Source organism: Phaenicophaeus curvirostris, chromosome 7, assembly GCF_032191515.1.
Source record: "Phaenicophaeus curvirostris isolate KB17595 chromosome 7, BPBGC_Pcur_1.0, whole genome shotgun sequence".
Lineage (NCBI taxonomy): Eukaryota > Metazoa > Chordata > Aves > Cuculiformes > Cuculidae > Phaenicophaeus > Phaenicophaeus curvirostris.
In genome coordinates, this window is record NC_091398.1 from 40,395,867 (window position 1) to 40,412,973 (window position 17,107).

Here is a 17,107-nt window from a genome sequence, read left to right on the forward strand (position 1 = left end):
ACTAGAGGCCATTTCGTCTTATCCCATCGCTTGTTACTTGGGAGAAGATCCCAGCACCCACCTCACCACAACCTGCTTTCCAAAAGCTGCAAGGCGCAATGAGGTCTCCCCTCAGCCTCTTGCTAAACAGCTCCAGCTCCCTCAGCCGCTCCCAGAACCCCTGAGCTCCAGCCCCTTCCCCAGCTCTGTTCACTTCTGCAGATGGGCTCCAGCCCCTAATTTGTGTTGGTGAAGATGCTGAAAGAACTGTGGTTATTTAAATTGCTCCATTTAAGGTGGCCATATGTGAACTATGGAAACACTTCAAATACATTTGTCTTTTTTTCCTAATCCAGCTTTTTTTCTTCCTGTAGCTCAAACTAGAATTTTCATCTTTGAAGCCTAAAAGTGAGATACTTCTGGAAGAGGAGAAATCTGCTGATTTTGTGTTTATTCCTCCAGAAACAAAACCAAGAATATTGACGGAACATCAGAAAGAAGTGCTTAGGTCGAAGAGGTCTGTAACTTCTTCTGTAGATGAAATGTAACGTGAAGTGTCCTGACACTGAGTGCGATTCCTGTCTCAGGCTGTTAAGGGTAAACACCTCTCAGTCTTCCAGAGGAGTGTTAAGCTAACCAAGTTCCTTGCTTTATTGTTTCAAAGTAACTAAATTCTCCTCTGATCTGCATTTTCTATTTCGATTAAACATATTCTGTTACCTCTTTGGTAATGTGGAGTTTACATTTTCATTGCATTACTCTTCCTTGCAGTGTGAAGTGGGGAGTGGGCGTGAAAGGGTTTTCTTAGCTGACCTGAAAGAAAAAATTCTAAATTTGAAGAGAAGTCTTATGTCAGCAGCATGCCAGAAATTAGGATCTTCTGAGACTCATCTGAATTGCAGGGGAACCTTTAGAATTACCCTTTTTAGTGTGAGAAAATACTACTTGAGTATTTTCTGTGCTCAGGCAGCAGAACCACAGTCTAAGCAGGGTTGTAGAGTTAGCGTGTGTTCATGAACTTGTAGCTGAAGCAGATCCCAATCACGTCTGTTTCCCCAAACCCATGTTTGAAGTGAAAAATGAATTAATGCGGAAGAAAACAGTGGTCTTGATATAAGGAGGTAAATCATGAATTGCACCTGCTCTGTGGTTGCCTCTGGAGTGAAAGCTGTGGCAGTGAGTTGTGATATTTTCTTTTCTGCCCTGTTCTGGGTCACTGACATAATTGCAATTCCTGTATTGCTGTGGGTAATTGGTGTGTGGTCGCACCCTCTCCCCATTCCCCGTGTCCACTGCCCACTTTTCCCGCAGCGCTCCCTACTTGAATGCAGGTTGCAGTTTGAGTAGTCCCAAGAGCCTGGAAGTTCAGCACGCTTCATACAAGTATCTGCTCCTTTGTGATGAATTCAGTGCTCTGCCCTGTCCTTTTACTTTTTAAAAGCTCTAACTTACCCTTTGTGGGCTTGTTTCAGGGTTGGCATTCCCACTATGTACAACAACTTGGACTCGTCGCAAGACACCACCTTGTTTTCTCAGTACACTCAAAGCCAGGAGGATTCTCTGTAAGTCAATGTACATACATCGAAGGTGTCCCCTTTTCTCCTACATGTCTAACCTAAGTAACTTCTGTTTTAGGGATAAGTCACCTTTAATAGAAGACGCAAGAGAAGATGCTAAGAAGAAGCCTGAGGTAATTTCTCACTGCCTGATGGTAATTAGGCTATCCAGATTATGACTATGCCAGTGATGTTTTAGTAACTGTAGTTAATTAATGCAGAACTCTCAATTACCCATTATGATATGGTTTTAAGCTTGATTTGGAAACTCATCAAGCAAAATAAATGTATGGGCTTGCAAGAGTTGTTCCCTTTCTGTGTATCAATTAACCTGCAAGACTCTGGAATGTCTTTGTTTTGGGCTTCCTGTGTTTTTCCACATCTTAGCACTGACAGAGGAACAGTGACTTCAGAGTACGCCGATGGCTTCTGTGGTTTGCATTTCGCCCTTGTCACCATGTTTGAATCTAATACCATTGCAGTGTTCTTTGGGAATCGTGCTGTTCTGAAACTACTTTCACTTTTAAGAGTGAAAGTCACTTTAAAAATGTTGATTTCTATATTACTTTAGCAGGCCATGCTTTTGAACAGCTTAGCTACATTTCCATGTTCTGAACTGCTTTTGGATGAAGCTGTAAAGGCTCAAGGGAGATTAAATAGTAGATTTTGAGGGGAAAAAGTAGTGAATGCTAAATCTTCTGGAGAGGGGTTGGCCGACCAGGTAGCTTGATCAGCTGCAGTTCCGAACAGACAGCAGGTGAAATACAGCAGACTTTTCATTAACAAACTTACTACTAAACCATTTCAGTCTCTCTTGCATAACTTAAATGTTTTTGCAGTAGGAAAAAAAAAAAGAAATCTTTCTCTTTTATGACTACTGGCAGAAGATAGGGTAATTTGAAGGAAGGATAGTTGAAAAACCTTGTGCATGTGTTGTTTTCTTTTCCAGTAGAGTTGGTTTTCTGTGATATTCATAGCAAAACTACAATGCTCTGCTATTTATATTTTCTGGATAGGAAGAAAATGCCGAGAGAGAGGGATGCACGGACAAACAGGATGAAATCACAGGGGAGGGCAACTCAGATAAGCCTTTGGAGGATGCTGCCTGTGTGAATAAGTCTGTTGCTGACACAGAGGCGAGCTCGACTTCAGGCAGTGAGGGAGACTCCAGAAGGGATACGGCTGAAATGATTCCAGAGGAGCCATCAGTTGGAGAGAGCTTAGAAAAAAGTACTGTGGAAACAGCTTCTAAGGAGCCCTTAGCAGCGAATGAAAACACTTCAGCTGTCAGCACCAGTTCCACTTCCAGTGACATCATTTCTGGAACGCCACAGCCTCCGAGCCGGCGACAGTCTTTTATTACCTTGGAGAAATTTGGTAGCTCAGAGAGCAGACCTTTCAGTCTTCCTGCCTTCAGCAGTTTGTCACCTGAGAGCGCACCTGTGGCAGGTGAACAGGAAAATACAACTGCCTGCAAGGCTGGCACTAACCCAGACAACCCTGAAGAAGGAAATAAAAAGCTTTCAAAGGCTGAATCTGAACAGATATTTACTGCAATCCGAAGGCTAACACGTAGGCAAGGTAAAGCAGAGCACCAAGGAAACAAGCAGTCCAAACCGTCAGCTAGGTCAGAACAAGAGAAAAGCACCCAGGAGTCTCTTGATTCGAGCAGTGTGGAAAATAGTCCTGAACTGTGTTCAGGAGAAAATGTAGAACACGTTCTCGTTGCTCAGTCCCAGGCTCTCCATTCTACAGAAGTAGAAATGAAAAAAGCTGAAGATGCAGAAACGGAAAACTCCCAGGCATTAGATATGGATTCTAAAGAAAATACTCCCCCTGAGAGGACTGCGTCGCCTGACCAGGTTACAGGCAGCGACAGCCAGGTGCCACACATGTCTCCTCATCAAAAATCACTGAGACGTTCTTCCAGGCGCCGGTCAGAAAGTGTAGAAAGCCCAGCAGGCAGCCAGGAGAAGGAGGATGGCCACCAAAAGACAGACAAGCATAAAGACGACGAAAAATCTGGGCCCAGGAAGATGCTGCAGACTAAAGATGATGCATCCCAAAAGCAGAAGGTTTCTGGGAAAACTGCAGAGAACACAAATAAAAAAGAAAGCAACCTCCCCGAGAGAACCACCATAGATGACTTGAGCACAAAGGAGCCTCCTGCTGCCAGGGGCCTTGAGGAAGAGAACAAAAGCTTTCGGAGGTCGCAAGATAACTTGAAGGCTGATGAGGAAGGGCAAGACTGCAGTGCAAACACAGTAGGTGAGAAGAAGATCGAGCGTCCTCGGTACCACACAAGGAGGTCTTCACAAGGATTGCTTTCCAGCATAGAGAACTCTGAAGGTGATGGTTCCGAGACCAAAGAAGAAAGCACAAGGAAGAAAAGGTCCATAAAAGCAAAAAATAGAACTGATTCTCTTGGAGGTAGATTGAGAGATCGGCAGCCAGGAAGCCGTAGCCATGAGGGGTCTGGCCAAGGAAACGAAACTAAGAATCTGCTGGAAACAAATAAAGATGAACCAAGCCATGACGTCAGCGCAGATGCTGCGCCGCCATCTGAAACCTGTGACCAGGAAACCCCAGTAATGCCTCCAGATGCCACCAAAGCAGTGGGAGCTACCAGCTCAAAGACATCACCTGATGCACAAAGCACAGATGTGGAACAACAGAACAATGCACTGAAGGAATCGTTCACCAGCCCGCATGTATCTGACCGAGGTTTGAAAGCGGCAGAGGAAAATAAACACGTTGAGAAGCAAACAGACAGCGAAGGTGGTCGTCGAGCTGTTCTGCCTGAACGTGTACCAGAAGCAAAAGCTTCGGGTGGAGATCTTTCCTCTTTGCAATCAGCTGAGTGTCAGCACAAAAGAAGCAAAAGGCTGAAAAGACCGAGGAGCTGCGACTGCTGTTCTCTAAAGCCCAAGCAGCCATTAAGGTCGTTCACTGAATCCAGAAATGAGAGCAGTCGTGAACTGAAGGAGCCACGAATCAGCCCAGTTCAGGTGCCTGAAAATTTGTCAGAGGTGTCTGGTAATTCGAATCTTGATGAGAGCTTGTCCATGGCACCCTGTGCAATGAGCACGCCCTTGCAGCCTGCGAAGGAGTTGAGTGCATTTAACGTGGAAGGAGAGAGAACATCAGAAGATGCTGTTCAAGAAAGCAGTGCTGCAGTGGAGGAGGATCTGGAGAATCCAGAGCTTACGGCAGCTGAAGGTAGTGACTCCGTAGCAGCAGTGACAGAACCTGCTGATCCAGGTGACCAGGCTGAACAGAGTCTGCCTGAGTGTGTTTCGGATGAGCCTGGTGACGCCTCTCTGGCTGCAGAGAATCAAAGTGAAGAACCAGCGGCTATGGAAGAGGAAGGAATCGTCCAGAATGAACAATTGGAGGAGATACCTGATGCAGCAATGGTTGTTAGCAAAACTGAGGAAAAACAGGAGAATGAGCTGGAAAGCAGCCGGGATGATAAAGCAGCAGCTGAGAACTCTGCAGGATCAACTTACATTATTCAAGAGGAAGAGATGAAGGAGGAATTAGCAAAGAGTGAAATTACAGTGCCTGAAAAGGCAGCCATGGATAAAGAAGATGCAGTAGGAAATAGCAGTGTGGAGTCACCTCAAAAGCCAGACCATGATTCTTCGGTGTCAGTCAATGAGAGCCCCAACAGCATGCAGGTGCGCTGTATCTGGTCTCCATCAGCTTCTCCCTCCACCAGCATTTTAAAGAGAGGTGTCAAAAGGAGCCAGGATGACGATTCCCTGTCACCTGCTAATAAGGTATTGCCATGTGATTCATTCTGTGGCACGCGCAGGTCATTCAGTCCATAACTGGGATCTGTAACGGAGTCTGTAGTGTCATGAGTTCCAAATACATTGAATTATCGACTGTACTTTTCATTGTTAATGATCTTGCGCTGCAGCCGAATCTTACAGGTTTCTTTTAGGGCTCTCCAAGCACTGGTAGTCCTTGCATTGTCAGGGCAGGGGGTGTTTTGTTTTTGAAGCAGTGCCAGAGCCTGATCCACTGCTTGGGTTCAGCGCCAAAAGTGTTTCTGCAGCGCCAGTGTATAGGCCGTCAGAGTCTTACCACAGCATTTTGAGCAGCCTGCTATAAAATGCATTTAGTGTTTCCTTTAGCAGTAAGGAAGCCACAGTCTGTGTCCGTGGGTGAAACATTGCGCATGTCAGTCCTGAACTGTAATGACTTGATTGAAAGGGGCCTACAGGAAAGGTGAAGAGGGACTTTTTCCAAGACCATGGAGTGATAGGATGAGGAGGGGTGGCTTTAAATTGGAAGGGGAAGATTTAGATTAGATGTTAGGAAGAAATTCTTAACAATGAGGGTGGGGAGGCCCTGGCCCAGGTTGCCCAGAGCAGGGGTGGCTGCCCCATCCCTGGAGGGGTTCAAGGCCAGGTTGGATGGGGCTTGGAGCCCCTGATCCAGTGGGAGGTGTCCCTGCCCAGGGTGGGGTGTGGGACTGGATAATTCTTAAGGTCCCTTCCAACCCAAACCATTCCATGATTCTGTGATTTCAAACTGAGCTGTTTTGTCTTCAGCCTTACTGCCCCAGCATGGTGGTTTGAGTTCATGCTGTGAAAACTACTTCTCTCCAATAACAGATCCGTCGAGTCTCTTTTGCAAACCCTATTTATCAAGAAGGACTGGCGGATGACATCGACAGGAGAAGCCCTGTCATTAGAGCCCATTCTTCTTCACCGTCTTCACGAAGTCTGAAAATTCTATCTAATGTTCAGGCTAAGGTACATTCTGTTTTGTATGTTCTGTACTCGCGGAACTTGGTCATTGTAGGTAGCGTTGCGTCAGGGTCTGTTCATAGTCACTTGCAAACAACAGTAAGAGCATAGAATCAGAGTAAGAAATTGCTGTAACCAGTTTAGCCAGGCTCGTTCTGTTATTCTGATAACTGTGCGCTGAGAATTAGGTAGCTTGAATCTTACAGTTCACTGAATTCCTGTGATCCTGAGAGATCTTTTTTCCTCTTTTTCTATCCAGCACATTACCACTCCAACCAAAGGATTTCTGTCCTCAGGATCTCGTAACGCTAGATTTAAGAGCTCAAAGAAGTGTTTAGTAAGAAGCACTTTGGTTCATGTCTCTCTTCTATTTTTTTCCTGTGTTCAGTTGTGTGGCAGTTAATCTAATAACGCTTCTGTGTTATTCAAGATTACGGAAATGGCTAAGGAATTGCTGCCTTGCCCTACAGAATGCGTGTATCCTGCCTTAACTGGCTGCAAGACACCGGTCGATGTGATTCTACCTCAGATCACATCAAGCACATGGTGAGTGAGCTGCTGCTTTTGAAGATTTGCTTGAGTAGGCGGTGACTTCTTACTGAGCCTCCACCATTATCCAAGTTGTCTTTATTGGAAGACACGAAAAGCTCACACCCAGGAACACAGGGAGCTTCCTCTGTTTCCTGCGGTGGAGCAGGCTGCTCTCGGTGACCTGTAACGAAGCAGCTGGAGCTTTCTTTGTGTTGAAGGTGGAGTGGGATTTTCCAAAAATGGATGTTTTGGATGTAGAAAGCTTGGGTGCTCGCGCAGTTGGGTTCCAATCTGAATTTCAATAATTTTTCACACCGAACTGTAGCCACGCAGTGGGAACCGCTCAGAAAGGCCTTTCCCGGTGTAATTCAGGTTCTCTCCTTCCGCTCGCGGTACCCAGAGCTACTGTTCTCTGATGGGTATAGGATAAGCTGCAAAAGGGGTGCTTTGCGGGTAGAACATCACTTGCACCTCCTTTTTCCCTCCCTTATTTGTGTGTGAATTGTCATTCCCGTAAGACTTCTTCCCGCTCCGCTGCGCCTGGCAGGATGGGCGTGGGCTCTAGAGGAATAAACCCTTGCTCTTTCCCCTGCTGCAGGTCCAGGGGTTTGGGGCAGCTCATCCGAGCAAAGAATATCAAGACTGTGGGTGATCTGAGCGCTTTGACAGTATTGGAAATCAAAACCCTTCCCATCCGCTCTCCCAAAGTTTGCAACGTTAAAAAAGCTCTGAAAGGATTTCATGAGCAGCAGGTAAATGTCATTTCAGTGCCCAGAAAGCCAGGGTGAGCCTGATGAAGGGCTGAGTCCCATCGTTGGGAATAATGGAGTTTCCCCCTGAGAAATAGCACTTTAAAGCATGATCGCCAGCTACAGCTGACTTGGTTACTGTGTTATTAAGGGGAATAACAATGATATTTACTACAAGGTTAAAACGTGAACCACCATGTAACCCCTTTTCTTTCCCCTCTGCAAATGCCTGTCTTGTTCTCTCCCAAAAAATCTGCAGATAAAATCTCGAGGATTTGAGGAAATAGCAGCGCTTGAAGATGCAGAAAAGCCCATAAATAACACAGAGGATAAATCTCTGTCTGCAGATGAAGAAAAACTTGCAACAGGTACCATTTCCCTGCTTTTTGCTGAGGATTCTGGTGTTCCTGCTGTACAGCTGCTTCCCTTCACCCCTAATGGGAGCACTTGGTTATCTTACTCTGGACAAAGAGTGCCAGCAGCAAGCAGTGCTGTGTGGGGCGGGTGGTGGAGATGGAGGAGGGAGGTGGCCACTTCATGAAGCCCCAGAGAGCTTGAAGCGTTTGGTTAACTGGGGAACAAAGAACATGGAAGTAACTTCTAAGCTGTCCAGTTTAAAAGTTTCATAGAATCATGGATTCATGGGTCTTATGAGGAGCGGCTGAGAGAGCTGGGGGTGTTCAGCCTGGAGAAGAGGAGGCTGAGGGGAGACCTCATTGCTCTCTGCAACTACCTGAGAGGAGGTTGTGGAGAGGAGGGAGCTGGGCTCTTCTCCCAAGGGACAGGGGACAGGACGAGAGGGAATGGCCTCAAGCTCCGCCAGGGGAGGTTCAGGCTGGACATCAGGAAAAAATTCTTCACAGAAAGGGTCATTGGGCACTGGCAGAGGCTGCCCAGGGAGGGGGTTGAGTCCCCTTCCCTGGAGGGGTTTAAGGCACGGGTGGACGAGGTGCTAAGGAGAATGGGTTAGTGATTGATGGGAATGGTTGGACTCAATGATCCGGTGGGTCTCTTCCAACCTGGTTATTCTATGATTCTATGGAATGATTTGGGTCAGAAGGGACCTCAAAGCCCATCCAGTCCCACCCCTGCCCTGGGCAGGGACACCTCCCACTGGATCAGGGGCTCCAAGCCCCATCCAGCCTGGCCTTGAACCCCTCCAGGGATGGGGCAGCCACCCCTGCTCTGGGCAGCCTGGGCCAGGGCCTCCCCACCCTCACAGCAGAACATTTCTGCCTAAGATCTCATCTCAATCTCCCTCTTTCAGCTCAAAACTCTTCCCCCACTGTCCTGTCCCTGCACTCCCTGACAGAGCCCCTCCCCAGCTTTCCTTTAGGCCCTAATAACACAGGATAACACGTCTCCAAAGCACTGGCAGTGTCTGAATGTGAGTTTTATCATTCAGTCGTGATCAAGTGTAATGAAAGCCATGGTAGAGAAGGCAGGATGGCATGGAGTTCCAAGGGGGCCTTTGTCAGAGCTTTCATTTGTATGGAGCAAATACTTTTTAGGCTGCTTTAACGTGTCATGCAGACACAGGGCCTGCGCTGCCCTGCTTGCCCTCCCTTTCAGATCTGACAGAACCGGTTGTCGTGACGGCGAGTGACCAGCCCACGGCGGATCTCCTGGGCCAGATCGACGCCCTGGCCGCTCAGCTCACCCCCGAAGATCTTCGCGGCTATTCGGGCAGCCAGCTCTTTGAGATGCAAGAGAAACTCCTTGCCATGACAAACTGCGTCCTGAAAACCCTGCAGGCCCGCTGGAAATCACCACCCCATGACAGTTCTGAGTAGTTGCTTATAATTTACTGTGTAAGGAGGATTTTGTTGAACAGTTTCCCCCAAAATCTGCTTCTCTTACTGGAAAGTTATTCCTTAACTGGTGCATTTTGTACAGCAGAAGACTTTTAAGGTTTATGTCAGCAAAATGTATCATGGTTGTTGTTCCCCGTGGGTTTTGGTTCCTTCGGGGCTGTTGGTTCCCTAGCAGAGGTGTTTGTACCCCACTGCTGTGCCTATTTCTTTCAGGCAGTGAAAGGACCTCTTGATGTTGTGCAATAGCAAAGACTGAAACCAAACCAACAGAGGAGTTTATTTTTTCACCATCCCAAGTGTTCTTACTGCTGCGGAGCCTTCCTCTGCGGAGAGACCCTCCTCGCGGTGCCTCCTGGAGGTTGAGGTGAGCTGGGTTTGACACCCGTTTCTGTAGGGATCCCAGGAAGAAGCGGATATTGCACCGTGCCCTTACTTGGCAGAGCTTCTCAGGCAATTGCTCCATGTTCCCTGTTTGCAGCAGTTCTTCCGGGGAGAAGAGTTTTTCCTTGGGGAAATGAATGGATTTGACAAGAGCTCTTTGTATATTATGTACAGGCTTAAGATGGCACATGTTGGTTAATTTATGATGTTGAGTTTTAATTGCATGGAATGCACTGCTGCTTCTCAGAGCCCTTTGGGGAGAGCTCTCGGCTTTACCCTGGACACCTGATTTGTATATATTGTACTAGAGCTGGGGAAAGGACCTTTATTGAGAGGAATTGCTGCAGGTGTTTTTACAACTTACATGTGGGCAAATAAAACAGCAACTAGTTCCCAAACTTGTTAATGACGTTGTGGTTTTGGGGGTTCCCTGAGCTCTAATGGGCTCTGTCAGCTTTGGAGTCACAGGGGTGGGTGGGACTGTGGAAGGTACCAGGAGGACATGGTGTTACACAAAAAGGGTGAAGACTGGATGTGTCATGAGGAAAATGAACAGGAAAGGAGGAGTCTGAGCTACACCGTGGATGCGAGGACTTGGCTTGTCTGTCGTTTTTTCCTGTGGGAAAATGTTACCTTGATTCCAAATCCACCTGCTTGGGCTTGTTCAGCTCTTGAACAAGTGGCCTGTATGGATAAGGATGTTCCTAGTGCATCCTACAAGGGTGTTAACAACCCCTTAGACAACACCAGGGTTGGTTAACAACCCCTGCTGGCAATCCTGGATCCCACGTGGAGGAAGGACGCTTCCCTCAAGCTGGTTGTGTTCAGCCTGACCTGCTCTGAGTTCCCTTTGAGGTCCCAGTTAGGAGGAAGGAGACACAACGTTACATCATGTTTAACCTTTAGGACACCATATGGAGTGATGTCACATTTCCTTTCTTGGAGTCAAGCTGGTACCAGAAGCTTCAGCCACCTGGACACAGCACCTAGGAACTATTTAGTCCAGCTGCCTGAGCTCCTCAGCGCTTGCCATCTGCTCTGGCTGCTGCATCTTCTGTTCCCCTCTGCGTTCCTCTGCGCTCTCAGTACCAGCTCTGACCCCTGCTCCTCAGCGTGAGTGAACTCGTCAAACACTGCAGAACCATCAGCTTTATTTAGTCACTAATTTACAGTAAGAGCTTTTGACCCCAGAACAGACGCATGAAGAAGCTCAACAAGCAGGAGAGGTGTTTGAGTTTGATTCCCCCACCCAGCCCAGCTAAGCGCTGGCTGGAGATGCAAAGCATAAACATTGCTTATATGGAAAAGAAATGAATACATTAAAACTTCTTAGAACATTTTTTTTTCCTATTATGGTTTACAAGGCAGCACCCCCATGGAGGACAACGGGGCACTTGGAGAAGTGCTCTGAGCTCTTTGCTCAGGCTGCCGTGCCCTGCGGGTGCGTTCGGGGAGCTGGGGTCAGACGGCCTCGACGTAGTTGGCCGGCAGCATCCCCGTCTTGCCGGTTCTCTGGACGGTCCCGTACATCCAGCCCTCATCGATCGCTTGCACGTTCACGATGGTGTCGCCGTCTTTGAAGGACACCTCGTCGGCATCAGCTGCCATGTAGTCGTACATGGCCCGGTATGTCTTCTGGGGGGGTTAGAAAGGGGTGGGGGGCAGAGAAGCAAGAGGTGGGGTTATAGCCCTGCTGTGGGCACCCAGAGGGAAAGGCAGGAGCAGGCTCGTTTCACAGCTCTCTACCCGCTGCTGCTGGCACGGGGCTGGCCGCCTACATGGGGTTCAGCTCCCAGGGTGTTTCTGCTCAGTAACCGAGCACTGTGGTTACACAAGTACCGCGGTGCCTGAGGGTACGGCCTGCGGGGTTAGTGACACCCAAGCTGAACAAAACCTTCTCTGAGCGCATCTGAGCAACAGCAGCTCGGGGTAGCTCCAGCCAGAGCTTGAAGGTGTCGCCTCGCAGCAGATCTTGGGGGGAGGCGATGCTGTTGCTCTACTCTGCGACTCAATTTCCAGAGGGGTAAGTGTTAAAGTTCCCAAGAAGAGCTGAGGCTCTATCCTCCTGCCCTGAGTCACGCACCTCCCCCTGGTTCTGGGCCAAGCTTCAGGCCCAGAGGTAGCTGCACTCCCTTCTCGGGCCTGGATTAACATCACCCAAAGTGTGATGGACCGTGCACTGTCAGCTGCTGGGGCCCTCCAGGGCTGTGCAGTCCAACTCCCACAGCAAGTGATCAAAGTTACTTACACCAGCAGTAGAGGGGTGAGAAGGAACTGAGGACACGGTTGTTTGCTGGGTGACCACTGACGATGAGCGCTGCTGGGGTAGCTCTATGGTTTTAGCGTGTTTGTAGCCCACTGCAAAAGGAAAATACAGTTGGGGTTGCTTAATCGAGTAGGGGTAGGGCACTGGGTGGCTCAGCTGCCTTTATCCTCAGACAGACAACTTCACCCCTGTTGGTTATGTCCGTAACTCAGCGTTTTGCAGGTTCTGTGATTTTTTCCTACTGAAGGGATTAAGGAACCGTGCCCCCTACTGCACTGCCCTGTGGCGTGGGAACCATTTGACCTCATACGTGAGGAAATGGCATTTTTGTTCTCCCCGTACCTGTTGCGGTTGTGGTGAAGAAGCCCCCGCCGCTGTAGTAGGACAAGTGTTGATCCACCCCATCGGAGGGCTCGGATTTTTCCTCGCCACCGCTGATGCTCAAGGCACTGGCAGAGCGGGAGTGCTCCCGGCTGCGGCGCTGGGCTTGGACTGCAACGAGAGAGCAGTGGAGACCAAGGCAGCTCTTTGTAAGCAGATACACACATAAAAATACACATGTATATACACAGACATAACTTTGTGTCTCTATGTGTTTACACGTACACCCACAGCTGTAGAACGAGGGAAGGGGATGAGTTGGAAGGGACATTTAAAGCCCATGGGTCCAACCCCCCCCAGCGCTGAGCAGGTTGCTCGAGTCCCATCCAACCTGACCTTGAATGCAGCCAGGGACAGGCTTTCTACGAACCTGTTCTAAAATCTAGGCTAAACCCACTCTCTTGCAGCTGAAAACCATTCCCCGCGCCTGTCCCTGCCCTCCCTGATCGAGTCCCTCTCCGGCTTTCCTGGAGCCCCTTTCAGCACTGGAAGCTGCTCTAAGGTCTCCCCCCAGCCTTCTCTTCTCCAGGCTGCACAACCCCAGCTCTCAGCCTGGCCTCAAACGGGAGGTTCTCCAGCCCTCAGGTCATCTCTGTGGCCTCCTAGCACAGTTGTCAATCCCCTGTTATTCTAAACCCCATTTATAAATTTTAATTATAAACCCCATTTTCCACAACGAGCCTAGACTATGGAACTAACCAGAGATCATGTGCAAGCTTCTGGACTGAATGTTGTCTTCCGCTGGGTCGTAGTCAAAGACAGAGCCAGGATTTGTGCGCCACACGCGAAGACCTGTAAGAGAAATGGCATTTACTGAGGAGAAGCTGCAGCTCGAGCAGCTCTGAGAGAGTGTGAGCAGCGCTTCTGTCCTGAAGAGGAGTGAGAGGGCATCAGGGAGGACCAGCCACGCTCATAAACTTGTGTTCCTCAAATCAAAGCACAGATTAGGCTTTGTTTATTCTGTTAAATACGATCTATATATAATTAGCTAAGGTCTCTCTGTTAAGCATAGAGATGAAGCTAGAAATATAAGTAAGAAATGAAAATCTAGTGTTGCATTACATGGTTGGGCAGTGGGAGAGGCAGCCACAGGTGAGTCACAGCTGTGACAAGAGAGTATTTTCAAAATTAGCCTTGATAAACACGTGATGATAAATTTGAGTTGGTATGAGTGAGATCAAAGCGAGCAGCTCATCCGGGTCAGCTTAGGTTTCATGTAAATGAAGCACAGAAACTGCTATAAAACCCGGGTTCTCCTCACCTGTGAGGTTCTCCTGATCCTGGTCCACGCGCTTTCTCTCCATTTCCACCACTCGCCTCTGGATGCCGCGGTAGCTGATGTCACTGAAGTCCTGCATGTTCTTCTTCACGCGTTCTGTGATGGGGTCGGTAACCACAGGTGTGAAGGTGCCTTTGCTTTTCTCAAAGTCTTCATGGTATTTCACCTGCAATTTAAAGTGAAACGGCTGTTCACTGTGGCTGAGATGAACAGTTTTCATTCCCACTTACCTCAGGTGGTTTTCTAGTAGAGAGGCACATGGTCCTTGAGCTTTTGCTTCTTCCAATCCAAGGAACAAAGAGAGAGCGAGCGCACCTAATCCCCAACGGGCCTTTCCCACAGAGCCACTTGCCTTTAGCCCTTTGGGCAACAATCTTGGTACAGACACATTGTCCTTGAGCTTCCCACCCTGGGACGTCTCAGGAACAAGGTTATGGTTCCATTTCAGTCACTTGCCAAGTGAAAAATAGGTCTATAAATGCTCTTACTGTCGAGATGTGCTTCTGGGTCTCCCGCACGCGCCGCATTTCAGGGGTATCCAGGACGTAGGCAGCTTTGCCCTGCACTTGTTTCCGGAAACTGTCCGAATAAAGAACCTGCCAGTGAGGAAAAGGAGCTGAGCGCAGGGCACACGACTTCTGCACCACGAGGAACGAGCTGCAACCTGGCAAAGGAGGGGAACAAACGCACGGCAGCAGCAGCAGCGGCATCTGTCTTGTGAACAACTCCGGAACGCAAAGCAGAACTCTTGGAGGCAGACAGCTCTGAACTTTCTTAACTAATAGATCCTTAACCTTTGCTAACCTCATAATATCAGGCAGAGGCAATGCAGTCATAAAGTTCCAGGTGATGTTCTTATATGCACTGACCGCAGTGAAGGTACCAGTGCAGAAGAGAACAGAAGAACTGTATTTGTCATTGAAATACTAACATTTTTGCTCTTTTTTGAGTGATAACTCCCATTGAGTGATAACTTCCATAACTTTTGAGTTGCTTCCATAACCGTTTGTAGATGTGGTGTTACTGGGTTCATCAAGCAAGCCGTGACATCTGTTTGGTACAGAAACAGGATGGGGGGTGTCAGGATTCACCTCTAGAGTAACAGGAGCAGAGGGCCTAAAGGCAGCTGCTTCCAGATCTGTCAGGTGTTTATAGGTAATAGAGTGTCGGTGATCGAACATAAAACACAGTTACAGAAGAACCACCATTCTATGTCTCATTCAGTACAGGAGCAGCAAAACCAGAAGCGACGTGCAAGAGACTTGAAGGCAACAGAGGTTGTTTGAAATTCAACTGTTCGTTAAATAAAACCCCAAACTAAAGCAGTTAATCACGAAGAATGAAATACTTGATTGAAGCAGAAGGTAAAAAGCAAGTATTAAAAGGGATTGATTTTAGCATGGCTACTTCATACTTCCAACTCCTGTGGCTGGGTACTTACGTTAACATCTGCACTGCTGATTTCAGTAAGGATCTCGGGGATTAAAATGTTCCTTTCAATGTATTTTCATTTCTTGGCTGAACAGAACTTACCGAACTGATGTTTTCTTGATTGCGTTTAGCTCTCTCCATCTCTGGAGTCAGCGGTGTTGGAGTTCCTTTTGCCAGCTGCTCCTTGTACAACACCTACAGCGCGTAAAAAGGTGACAAATCAGACAGGGATAACACAGCTCGTTCTGTCAGGGGTGTTATTGTTTAAGCAAACTCATCACTGCAGGGGTAGAAAAGATCTTGGGAGATAAAGCATCTAAAAAGTTATTTGCTAGAGCAAAAGGTAAAAATCAAAAGGAAAAATAGGCAAAAAACCCAAGGAAAACAGAGAAAATGAGGCTAAATTAGAAGAGGAGATTTTGTTCAGAGTGGTTATTTTTAAATCAAAGAGGTTGTCCTTCTCCTTTCAGTACCGAGCTAATGTGTTCTTGATTGCGTTTGACTCTCTCCATCTCTGGAGTGACCGGGGTGGGGGTTGCCTTCCCCAAGCCTTCTTTGTACACAACCTACAGATCACAAAGCAGCTCAGAGTCACACAGGTACAACCGAAAACCTCTCAGGTTACTGAGTTTAGAGTCAACACCACCCATTAGGCAACAACAAAAAAAAAATCAGAGCAAAAATAGTGTTAAAAAGTTAATTGACAAAAAAAAAAAATAAATCTTAAGTACCATAATTTTAAGAGATGATTTTTCTAAGTTTGAGGGGAAAAAATTAGAGGGTTAAATAAAACCAGGCAGACTTAAGTTATTAAAAGAGAGCTCTATTGTCTCCCCTGCACGTCTCCAGACTGTACCGAGCTAATGTGTTCTTGATTGCGTCTGACTCTCTCCATCTCTGGAGTGATTGGGGTGGGGGTTGCACGCCCCAAGTTTTCTTTGTACAACACCTGTGGGATACAGAAGATGTATCCAGTATCTTAACACCCCCCAAAATGGGAAGGATTGGAACACAAATATCACTTGGTTAACAACTTTCAAGAAAGTCACGGCTGGTTACGACGTGCGGCACTGCACAAAAGCCAAACCGACCGCTCTGAGAGGGGGAGGGAAGGAAACTGAGAGAAAGCTTGGGTGTGGGTTCACGAGGAAGGGCTCTATCCAGCTACGGCGATGGCTCCACCAGCCTGGGACGCAGCCTGAGCCCGAGAGGCTGATTTAAAACACGTTTTGTCTGTATTTGAAGCAATTTGTGACCATTTTGGGAGGAAGGAGGGAGCTGTGTTGGCACAGCCTCTGCTCTGAGGCCAGGCTGAGAGTTGGCGTTCTTCAGCCTGGAGAAGAGAAGGGTCCAAGGAGACCTTAGAGCAGCTTCAAGAGCTGAAAGGGGCTCCAGGAAAGCTGGGGAGGGACTTTTTCCAAGGGCCTGGAGTGACAGGATGAGAGGGGATGGCTTTAAATTGGAAGGGGATTTAGATTAGACACAATGAGGGTGGGGAGGCCCTGGCCCAGGCTGCCCAGAGCAGGGGTGGCTGCCCCATCCCTGGAGGGGTTCAAGGCCAGGCTGGATGGGGCTGGGAGCCCCTGATCCAGTGGGAGGTGTCTCTGCCCAGGGCAGGGGTGGCACTGGGTGGGCTTTGAGGTCCCTTCCCACCCAAACTATTCCATGATCCTACGATGGGTGTGGTGTCACTGCACCACCTAGGTGCCTCCCCACCCATGAGGCCACCTAAAAGCCATCACTGATAGTGTAGAACAGGAACTCTCTTGTTCCTTTCATGTCGTTCCGTTTAAGGCGTCCACAGTCACCTGCCCCAGCCACACCACCCCAGGTGGCTCAGAGAGGGGGGATATTTCAGGGTGGGGTGGTTGTTTGTCTCGTTTGTTTGTTTTTCACTAAAGCCAAATACTCCTGAAAAGCCAATGAAAGCTTAAACACAAAGCACAGAGAGAGAAACCTGAGTATCTCCACCACAAGATG

General features: G+C 48.1%; 2 protein-coding genes across 47 annotated transcripts in view; one reads left to right on the forward strand and one right to left on the reverse strand.

Annotated features, from left to right (window-relative positions):
- Positions 1-10,211, forward strand: part of RIF1 (replication timing regulatory factor 1) — a 30,924-nt gene extending 20,713 nt beyond the window's left edge. Inside the window, exons 26-36 of one of the 4 annotated variants that reach the window (XM_069861651.1) lie at positions 354-496; positions 1,452-1,541; positions 1,615-1,669; positions 2,552-5,317; positions 6,161-6,301; positions 6,555-6,632; positions 6,726-6,841; positions 7,425-7,578; positions 7,835-7,943; positions 9,148-9,386; positions 9,603-10,211. In XM_069861651.1, coding sequence (XP_069717752.1) covers positions 354-496; positions 1,452-1,541; positions 1,615-1,669; positions 2,552-5,317; positions 6,161-6,301; positions 6,555-6,632; positions 6,726-6,841; positions 7,425-7,578; positions 7,835-7,943; positions 9,148-9,368 — 3,873 coding nt within the window. In that variant the 3' untranslated portion in view covers positions 9,369-9,386; positions 9,603-10,211. Of the gene's footprint in view, positions 1-353; positions 497-1,451; positions 1,542-1,614; positions 1,670-2,551; positions 5,318-6,160; positions 6,302-6,554; positions 6,633-6,683; positions 6,842-7,424; positions 7,579-7,834; positions 7,944-9,147 lie in introns of those variants that run through there. The other 3 variants (XM_069861650.1, XM_069861652.1, XM_069861653.1) reach the window with 3 other exon arrangements.
- Positions 10,212-10,904: 693 nt separating this feature from the next.
- NEB (nebulin) overlaps positions 10,905-17,107 on the reverse strand; it is a 115,794-nt gene continuing 109,591 nt past the window's right edge. For 36 of the 43 annotated variants that reach the window (XM_069861623.1, XM_069861615.1, XM_069861616.1 and 33 more), the window contains 9 exons: positions 15,984-16,076; positions 15,601-15,693; positions 15,230-15,322; positions 14,185-14,292; positions 13,679-13,862; positions 13,117-13,209; positions 12,379-12,528; positions 12,019-12,128; positions 10,905-11,405 (listed from right to left, as the gene is read on the reverse strand). In XM_069861623.1, the coding sequence (XP_069717724.1) occupies positions 11,232-11,405; positions 12,019-12,128; positions 12,379-12,528; positions 13,117-13,209; positions 13,679-13,862; positions 14,185-14,292; positions 15,230-15,322; positions 15,601-15,693; positions 15,984-16,076 (1,098 nt within the window). In that variant the 3' untranslated portion in view covers positions 10,905-11,231. The remainder of the gene's footprint in view (positions 11,406-12,018; positions 12,129-12,378; positions 12,529-13,116; positions 13,210-13,678; positions 13,863-14,184; positions 14,293-15,229; positions 15,323-15,600; positions 15,694-15,983; positions 16,077-17,107) is intronic. The other 7 variants (XM_069861621.1, XM_069861617.1, XM_069861607.1 and 4 more) reach the window with 2 other exon arrangements.